General features: G+C 48.5%; 1 protein-coding gene across 1 annotated transcript in view; it reads right to left on the bottom strand.

The window, feature by feature from the left end:
- LOC126534673 (uncharacterized) overlaps nt 1-6853 on the bottom strand; it is a 13049-nt gene extending 6196 nt beyond the window's left edge. Inside the window, exons 1-3 of the mRNA XM_055072918.1 lie at nt 6817-6853; nt 4578-4918; nt 2018-2185 (exon numbers count right to left, since the gene is read on the bottom strand). Of these exons, the coding sequence (XP_054928893.1) occupies nt 2018-2185; nt 4578-4918; nt 6817-6853 (546 nt within the window). The remainder of the gene's footprint in view (nt 1-2017; nt 2186-4577; nt 4919-6816) is intronic.
- Nucleotides 6854-10184: the final 3331 nt, after the last annotated feature.

Raw genomic sequence — 10184 nt, 5'->3', positions numbered from 1 at the left:
CTGCTGAGGAAGTGGGCTGAAGCCAGTTGGCGCGTGTTGGTGTTCCGTGTTGCCAGATGGCTGTGGTGCAGAAAGATCCGTCGCGTCTTTCGTCCCCCTTTCGTCCCCGCTACAGTGCCTCGCGACACAGCATGATCATGCGATGCTCGGTCACACGTAATGTGTGGCAAAGTGCCCTCGCATAATATACCGGCTGCGTTATCTTGACGTTAATCGAATTTTATGCAAATCACTTGTGCCTGTTAGCACAAGTATACTCATGGAGGTGGAATACTCGAGAGGTACATGTTACTTGCAGCAGAAACCGGTATGCTTAATTGGTTATTTAACAAAAGTTCAATAATGCCATTTTCATTTAATCAGACTGGCGTACGTATTAAAATACACAAATCGAAGCCAGTAATTTCACAAAGTACAATCCACTCAAAATGACTTTTGAAGCTAGCATTGCAGTTATGAGACAAGCGCAGTCAAATTTAGCGTGAAGCTGCAACGACGTTTATGCCTTCAGGCTCAAAATTTACATGAAAACCAAAGCATGTCGTCGCAAACTTTGGCAACGCATATCGCAAAACTGGTGTCATCCTCAGAATTCGTTCGAGGTAGATATGACTTGAAAAGTGACGGGCTACAACTTGTAAATTGCGATGTGTCACGTAAGGTAATTAATTTAAAGGTTATTCAGCAAAAATGGGTAACTAGACAAACATTAACTTTCTTTATATTTTTTAAATAATGCGTGTTTCAGAGAGTAATCTAGCGCGAGAAGCAAAATTGTGCTACATTTCACGTTACGTTAAAGAGAAGTTCTGTTTACGTATCAACTAAAACACCTCGTATATATGTGAAACGGAGCCACCACACCAACTTCAACACCACCTTTTAATAACGGCAGCAGTCGCCACCACCTATACTCGTGGACAACTTTCTGTGGCTATGTGAAGGGAAAGCTACGCAAGCAAAGCACGCACAAGTGAGAGCGCTGCTGAAAAGAGTCCCGCGTTTTAATCCACGGTGGTGTAAGTTGGGGAAGAGAAAACTTAAACACTTTATGAGCAACAGTTAAATACGACAGAACGCAGCACTGAGCGTATAAAGCTTTGCTCATTTTGCTGCTTTTCCTTTCCGCGTGTGGGAAAACGCGGAACCGTCACAAATGGAAGCTGCGCCGATTCATCGTCTGTTCCGAGCAACCAAAAGAACTGTCAAGCGCTGCCGGACTAAAAATTATGGGGTTTTACGTGCCAAAACCACTTTCTGATTATGAGGCACGCCGTAGTGGAGGACTCCGGAAATTTCGACCACCTGGGGTTCTTTAACGTGCACCTAAATTTAAGTACACGGGTGTTTTCGCATTTCGCCCCCATCGAAATGCGGCCGCCGCGGCCGGGATTCGATCCCGCGACCTCGTGCGGTGTCGGACTACTTGGCGCGTTAATACATGCGCAGCAGCCACGCGCCCGTAGCTTTACTTTCGTAGCCACAGAAAGTTGTCATAGCTTTTTCCTCGTTCTCTCCTCGCACCCAATTAACTTTACATCTTGCAAAAGGGAGCGCAGAAGCGTTGCAGAAAAAAAAAGGGGCGACCAAAACAGGAAACACGCCAGGAAAGCGTCTTTCCTGTCTTGGTCTCCTCCCCTCCCCCCCCCCCTTTTTTTTTTCCGCAGCACATGGTTACCGCTGACAGCGGCACCTAACGGTTCCGATCTTTGCAATCGCGTCGACCTTCTCCCTCATTTTTTTTCTTTTGTCTTTACGCTCTCCTCCCCTTCCCCAAGGCGCTGAGTCGTGCTCCCTAAAGGGCTGCAGAAGATAGCCGCCCTCTTCCTCTTCACAATGGCACTCTCTTCTGCCCTCCCTTTTGCAAGATATACTGTCAAACCAACCAGCCCGACAGCTTATCATTCTAAACCAAATAAGTTGCAGCAGAGTTACTCGTGATGACACGTAGTACATCAGCGGGCTTTCGCCCTCTGACCCTTCAAGCCCGTAACAATTTATATGCTACACAACTCACGTAAAGCGTGCGCGGCAGGTAAAAGGCGCACTCGGGGCTGGACATGCTGGCCACCAACATGCAGACGCTGTTGAAGCTGAACGTGAATGCCGAGCTCGACAGAAGACGCACCGCCTTCGAATCCCCAGGGATGGCCGACGCCAGCACGTACAGGTAGAGGCCGCCGACCTGCGCATGCACAGCTTGCAAGTTTGCAAGGCTCGAAACACGCAGCCTCCGGGATCGCGCGCTGCGCCCATCTCGGAGCCCACGCTCGAAGCGTACGGTTTTTTTTTACCGTGCAAACGCCGCTATAGGGGATGCCGATCGCAAATAAATGTTGGCTCAGCTGACGAGTTTGTAAACGTCGAGCAAATGTTTTTCAGTGAACTGGAGCGCCATCGCATTACAGTAGTGGGACGAGGGAACAGCGCCTCATCGGATGCAGGTATAAGAGCGTTGTGTTCGCTGGGGGAGATTCGTGGAATATTACAAATACGGACATCGTTTCCTTTTCCTGTTTTGAAGGATGCATAAGATGGCGAGACTAGGAAATATTTTCCTTTTCTTTATTAGAGACGGCGCACCAGTAGGCGGCATAAAAGGAATCGTTCTTATCGAATGACTTTACATTATTCGGCAGAAGTTATAGGCAGATGGGCGTTCGCCCAGGTATTGGCGCCTCCGCGCAACAACCGTTGTTCTCCAGCGGCAGAATCATTCGGAACAGTCACCATCCATGCTTTAGCTATTCTCCCCACGAGGGTCAATTAAGATCCTTTATCCCTATATTCTAAAAAGAAACCGACATTCGATCATTTCCGCAAGCAAATTCTATCATTTCTATTCGTATACGAAATGTTCGACATTCACACAACCCTATTCGAAAAATTACCTAGAGCAGAATCTTGGCTTGAGCTAGTGGCTTAGACAAAATTAAAAAAAAAAGAATTCACCGCGAGAACTAGATGGGGACAAAGAACACAACGACAAGAGGGGCGCCAACCTTCAAAATAAGCTTGTTCAGAACGAAAAATATTTCATAAACACGGCCGAGTCACGTGATCGCTGTGAACATGCTGGCAGAGCATGTTCATCATGTTACGTTATGTTCCCATCGCGAAGTTTATAGGCCGAGCTAGGGAAAAGACAGAGAGGCAGGTTAGAGGCGTAACAGATCGAGCGTACATGGATGATGCCTGTGTCAGCATGTCGTCTCAATCTTTTCTAGACAAGGAGCTCCTTTTCTTCTGGGCAACTTTCTGCACCTAATGTGCGCAGCTGGTCGCTGAGCATTCGTTCTTGCATTCATTATGTTGTAGCGCGGTCACCGTGATCACGTGACTTGGCTGTGGTTATGAAAAATCGCTCCTTTTGAAGTTGGGAATTTTGGCGCCCGTCGTGTCGCTGTGTCTGTTATTTTGTTGTTGTTGTTGTTGTTGTTGTTGTTCGCGTCTAATTTGCGCAGTGGAGTTCTTTGAATTACTGGGAAGCTAGGCACACTTCGTGCGTTCGCTCAGAGACCGGCACCTCTGCGAGGTAGCCGCGACTCACCCGGCAGCAACAATCATTCCACGCATTCACCACTCGCGTCCGGCTTGCTCCCTCTATAATGTAATAAGCGGCGACATCCCTCACATTCGGACTGAACGCGAGCGTTCGACTACATCGAACGGTGAATTCGCAATCGGTTACGAAGCGAATACCACAAACCGTGGGTAGGCACGCTCACTCGCGATTGCAGCCGACTCGTTCCAGGCTGATGTGATAGGCTTGAGAAAACGCGTGAGAGAGTAGAGAGTGATGCGAGATGGAGGTGACGCGATGCGAGTGTTGAGGCGAGCGCCGGTGATTTCAGTGAGCGTGGAGTGTGAACGAGAAAGAGAGAGAGAGAGAACAAAGGGAGGAAGGAAAGGCAGGGAGGTTAACCAGACTGAGTCCAGTTTGCTACCCTACACGTGGGGAGGGGAATGGGGAGTGTGAACGAGAGTGCACGTAAGAGAGGGCATGTGAATATGAACTTGACTGCCGGCGACTGTTAGTGGCCGTGAGTTTGCGCGCGAACTGGCGTCGACATTGGCCGTGCATTGGCTTCGACACGCACACGAGCGCGAGCGGTTGCCAGTAAGCGTGAATGAGTGTCACTATACGAACGCGAGTGAGTGTTGGTCATCATGAATACAAGCGCGAGTGAGAACGCAGTCTACAAAAAAATGTTGGTGTGCTAGTACAGAAAACCTTTATGTTGGTAAAGAAACCTATGACGTCGCTGGCGCGCAGGCGCATGAGCTGAAAAAAAATAAACATTTTGTGTTGTTTTTTGTCGAGTCACTTCAATTCACGGCCGCAACAAGCTGGGCCTTCCTGGACGAAGATAAAAGACTCATGACCGATATAATCGTGCACTAATACCTGGACCAGGAGGTTCGCGGTAGGTAACCGTAGGGTAGCTATGTCTATGACGTCATGGCCTGCACGGAAGCTGGTCTTTACGCTTATTCTGCAGACGTATATATACCAAGGGCTACTCGACTCGCGTACGAAATATTAAATATTCGCACACCCAAATTTCTACACTTACTATCTCCAAGAAGTTAAGGATCCCATTCGGTCGGCCCACGTAGTTGTGGAGGCCAATGGTGAAGACAGGCCTCCTCTTGATTCCGAAAATCGAAGATCGCGGCAACGGCACCTCTGCAGATCGTAGAACAACAACAACAATAATGATAACAAACACAACCGCGATAATTATCCTACGACACACACACGCGTTTACGGGCCGCGCACTGGCACCTCCAACGCGATATTCGGCAACGGTGCGCGCTCTGCGATGCCAGAACCCATCCGGAACGGCGCACGAAAACCCCCGAGGTGCAGGGAGAAGTCGCGGGCATCCGAGGCAAAGCGCGATGCGGCACAGCGCTTAATAGGGAAGCATATTGTTGTAGCTTCGACGGGGCGGCCGGACGAAAGGGTTACGGCATGAGGCCTAAACGGCCGGGGCGCGCAGCGCCGCAAGATAGAGCAGGACTACTTCAGTCGGGTACCAGACAAAGAATGAACGTTTATTTCTGCGGAGGCAACTTACAGGAGGCAGCTTACAGCGTTTGGCGCTGAGTGGCGCCCTGATGTAAAGACCCAAAACCGAAACCAGAAGTTGAGACAGGATACCACACATATGCCGCCGTTCAACGTAAGGAGCTCAAAGACCATACCTCCACGTGTACACCGACGGCACTGCGTGCAAGCAAAGAGACTGAGCCACTGCCCCCTAATACCAGCGCGACAGTGCACCAGTAGCCTGCCAACCATTCATTGCCGATCGATGCACCAGCAGAACGTCGTCACCAGTTCCGTGACGACAAAGTTGTGCACCAGAATGCGTGCACGACGCAGATAACCTTGAACGTTGAAGGCCCCTCGCCTTCGCTCAGGGGGTCCGCGAGCCGCGACCAGCACCACAAAGGACCAGTGGCGCAAAGAACAGAAACCGCTTTAATTTACGATATAACGAAACACTCAAACAATTACCGCAGCCTCGCGGCCAATAGCAGAAAAGAACAAGGCAAAGAAGCAAGCAGCAGAACAGCGAGGCAACAAAATATACAAGCCAAAGGGAGCGACGAAAGAACGGCAGTTACAAACCATCAACCAACAGGATCTTTCGGTCAATAACAGAACGCATAAAGCGCAGAAAGCAAGCAAGCACCGAACCAGGCGCGCAGACACAGTCCCAAAAGCGAACAACAAGAGCACTCTTTCACGCCGACATAATGCAAAAAACGCTTTTCCCCCTGCTCTGCAGCACGCTCGGAAAGAAACCTAGACGGGCCACGCCCCACCAACGCCTCCCCAGGCCCGCGCCCCGAAAAAAAAAATATGGCTGAAGGCTTAGCTTGGTTAAGCCTGGAAGATTGCGAAAGCAATACCCTTGGCTGCGCCTTGGTTCGGCTGATGGTGTGGACATGGTTGCCCTTTGTTAAACTTATGGCTATACATCATCCGACATAGCGCAAGGCAGCGCGGCGCGCAAGGCTTCGCCTCCACCATCGATGCCACGAGCTGGGGCCCCGTCACTCGGTCTGGCGTGACGTCACACGGTCACGTGACGCGCAGCTGCGTAAGGAGGCGCCACGACCACCGATGGGCCCAAAGTGCGAGCAGTATTGCTTTCGCAATAAAAAGCCCGGAGGGCCGTCTCCGCTGCCTTCTTATCGGGCAGCTCCCTTCCCGGCAGTCCCCGCGCGAGTTCTTACGATAACGCGATCGGTGCGCATGCTCCATGCGACGAGTGCCGTTGTGGCGCGCGTTTCAAAGGCTTCCCCCGTGCGCGCTGCAGAGAGGGTTAGGGCCCTCTGCAGAGAGGGTCCAAGGGCCCGACAACGTATACGCGAGCACCACGACCCGATTGTTCTGGAATTTACGGCTGGGCATGCGTATAACATGGCCGCAGCACGAACATAACCAGCGATAACAGCATGCTCGTTTTCAACATTCGAATTTATGAACAGCGCGACAGCGGTCATGGTAAGGAGGCACAGGTCAGAGCGCTGTTGTCCCGTGCACCTACTCTTATTCCTGTGCCGCGCTGTTCAATACATCTCTGTTAAACCAGGGCGTCGAGACACGACGACCGTGCTCGAAGACGTCCTTGTAAGTTGAGGGTTGCTCCTCTTACCCGGTACGAATTCGCCCAATAAACAGTTATGGTGTTAACACTTTTGATATTGTTCCTGGCGCTTCCCAGTCACTGTGACGTGACAACGTTCAGGGTAAGCTACTGATAGGACGGAGGAAAAGATGGGAGTCGGTTCGCTTGCCTACGCCGTGAAATTCGGAGAACTCGTAGACGTTCATGTTGCCGCAGCCCGCTTCCTCTATTTCTTCTTCCACTGGTTCGCTTCGGTTTGGTTTGGTGCCTGTAATTATGGCTCAACCCACTACGAGGGATCGGCCATAAAAAAGTGGCGGCCGTTGGGAAAATGGGAAGAAATAAGACTTAAGCGGAATTTTGAAAGAGAAGAAAGTAAACGTAGGGGCCGATTTTTATTACTCATATCTTACGAAGCCGACAAACAAAGACACAGAGGCCATGGCATAGCGGAAATTACATGTACAGTCAACAGCAAAAGTTTACGGGATGCAGTTTCCCCTTCAAATGTGAATCCCTGCACGGTTAGGGCATGACACTTAGTATTTAATGAATCACTGTACAGGTGTCGAAGGCTACTACATGCTCGAACATTCAATTCGAGGCTGTGTGACCACGCTTCGAGAGAATTCAGCTCCTTGGCAAATGCTGCGTCACGCAAACTTTTGCGGTTGACTGTACTTATTAATTGAAATAACGAAAGGTCTTGACGGCCGCTGTCAAAGCCATGAGGTGCGGCGTTGACTAACACTAGTTCTAGTAGGTAATTATGCATACCCCAGATAGTGTGTGGGAAAATGGCGTCGTGGTAGCTCAATTGGTAAGAGCAACGCACGCGTAATGCGGAGGCGTGGGTTCGTGCCCCTTCTGGGCCCGGTCATTTTTCATCCACTTTCGTTTCTATTAATTTATTATTTCTTTAATTCAATTAATAAGTACATGTAATTTCCCCTTTTGTTGGCTTCTTATAAATAGAAAGTTGTAATTTAAGAATGAGATATAAAATGAATAGCCATCGTTAATATCAATTTTCAGGCTATATTATTTTAAAATTTGGTGTTATTACTTTCGTTTTCATGTTGAGAAAAATAAAACGATAACTTTTACATGACAGTCTCTTTGTTTTCCTTAGAAAATTAAATATAACATAACATAACATAGGTTCCAATTGCAGTATCCTATAGTGCCGACGCCCGAAGAGAAAGTATCACAGAAAGCGTAAGTGCCAATCCAAGTTAGTCAAGGGGACTTTCTAAAGGTCGTTTTTCTGTGCACTGGCAATGAGACAACCGGTTGATTTGGGTGTCTTGCCTTTTCGTTGTTATTAACGTTTGATTAGCATTTTCGATGACCTGGCGGCTTCATAAATGTTTCGCATGATCCATTTTCAATTATTTTACATTCTTAATATTTTCAATGCAGGAAGTACACAGCACTTAGCTGGAAGAAAGGCATTACAGCTGAAACTCGATTTAACGGAGTGATGACCGCGTTCGAATTATTTCGTTAAATCGGGAAGTTCGAAAAATCGACTAAGGGATTTTCTAGTCCTTCGAAATATAAAATCTATAGAATGCTTACTGCAATAATTGTACTGTGAAATGCTTGTTTGGTGCTTCCAGACGCGGCTATGACTGCTTTGGTTGCTATGTATATAACTTCCCGAGCCCACCATGTATAGATAATAGATCTCGTATGCACGAGCCATGGGGTCTTTGTTAATAAATAAGGTACACCTACAACCAGGGCGAGTCATGCGGCTAATAGCATGAAGGCGTAAACCCGTAGAGTGGATGCTTGGATGGTGTCGTGCGGTGCCAGATGTCTTGCGAGTGGTCACCTCTCATATGTTCTACGTACCATAATTGTCTTTACTTGTATGATCTGTTACAATCATATTCCAGAATTTCGCGCTTTCCTTCTACATGAAAGCAGCAGTCATGGCGTAAAGTAACCGCCTTATTGAAATAAACCAACCCTTCGTAATATTACAGAAAGCAATAAGCACGTTATTTTGCTCAAATCAGACAAAAAAGAACAAGCGCAAAGAAGACAAGGTATTTGTAACAAGAAATTGCCATACTTCTTCTATTTCTTTCACAAATTTTTGACAGCGCATAGAAGACATTTCGCAAGAACCGAGCTGCAAAATTATGCATAGGACCTAGCGCCTTATATGTACAAGATTGCATTTATTAGATGGGCTCTCTCGTGCAAATCGCTCAACTCATGCTCGAGGACGCCGGCAGATTCACCACTCGTGATCACTTTCATTAATCCTCGCACACATACCCGTGTGCTACACAGAAGCACGTAAAATGTATGAGCTGGGCCTACTTCAAGTCACCAAGTTTCACCCGAGCTCTCACTGTGCGAATTCCGCGTGGAATTCTACGCCCCCATGCCTACCTGATACACAGACTACGTTTAGGCGTCGCTTTCACGCGCAGGTACTCGCACATCCTTCTACTGGTGGGCTCCCCGGACAATTCAGTATGTGGCGCTGTTGAGACTATAGGGCCATTTGCTCATAGTGTGCCCTGTCCGTGCGCGCGAAAGACGGACACTGACAGCCACGTTGAGGCATTTAGACAGCGGACCACTATCGGAGGACCTCCTGCTAGGCGCATGGCCGGAGAGTTGGCAGACGATAGGGGCAATGCGTGCTGCTTCACGTTTCTTATCACGTGATAAAAGCACTTTCATGTCGTTTCTCCCATCAGCAACGCCCATTGTGACCCTCTTCCGTTTTCTCTTCCCGGGCGCCGAGTAGAAGGCCAGATATTCCACTTCCCGGCCAACCTCTCTGCCTTGTCCAGTTAATAAACTTCTTCGTGTGAAACCTTCAACCTACTGCAGGTTTCCTTAGCTGAAATGATGTTGATCGTCCTGTGCTAGTTCTGTTTTGCTTCAACCGCCGATTCAACGTCCATACGCGTATACCTGTGCTCATTTGATTTAGCGTTGTTTTTCCAAGCGCCAGTACATGTCCCAGTTTCCAGGATACTGTGCTTCTTAAACTTTCTTGAACATGCACGATGGTCACGCTTAGAAGTTCGGAACACGGTTTCCGGTGTCCAACTGACCTTTCCGTTACGCCAACGGCCATCGGTGTCAGGCCACTTTATCCTGCGCTTCACCTTCCCCTCAATGCTAAGAAAAAACTGGGTTTCTAGTCTAGTGCCCCTGGCATTCAAATTCACAACAGTGCGACAACGTGCAACTGAGTACACTAACAATGCGCTACTGAGCATACTGTAAACCGATTTACACCCTTCATGGTGCTTTTTTCCATAGCTCACATTATTACACCCTTATCTGTATTCGGGCGTCAGTGATAGACCGATATGCACCCTTTAGGATCCTTGAGGCTGTAAATTGGCTTACAGTACAGCGTTGGCGACTGGCGAATTATTTATTTCGTGAATCTTGCCCCGCAGGTGGGTCCGAGTGATGGCCTCTGTCCATGTACTTTTGATTCCACAGCAGATGAAGAAAACAACGTTGAGCGCATCACAGATTTGTCGTCGACATGAT

Source organism: Dermacentor andersoni, chromosome 7 (genome assembly GCF_023375885.2).
Source record: "Dermacentor andersoni chromosome 7, qqDerAnde1_hic_scaffold, whole genome shotgun sequence".
In the NCBI taxonomy this organism is placed as follows: Eukaryota; Metazoa; Arthropoda; class Arachnida; order Ixodida; family Ixodidae; genus Dermacentor; species Dermacentor andersoni.
The sequence above is the reverse complement of the archived record's forward strand: the minus strand, read 5'-3'. Positions and strand labels throughout refer to the sequence as shown.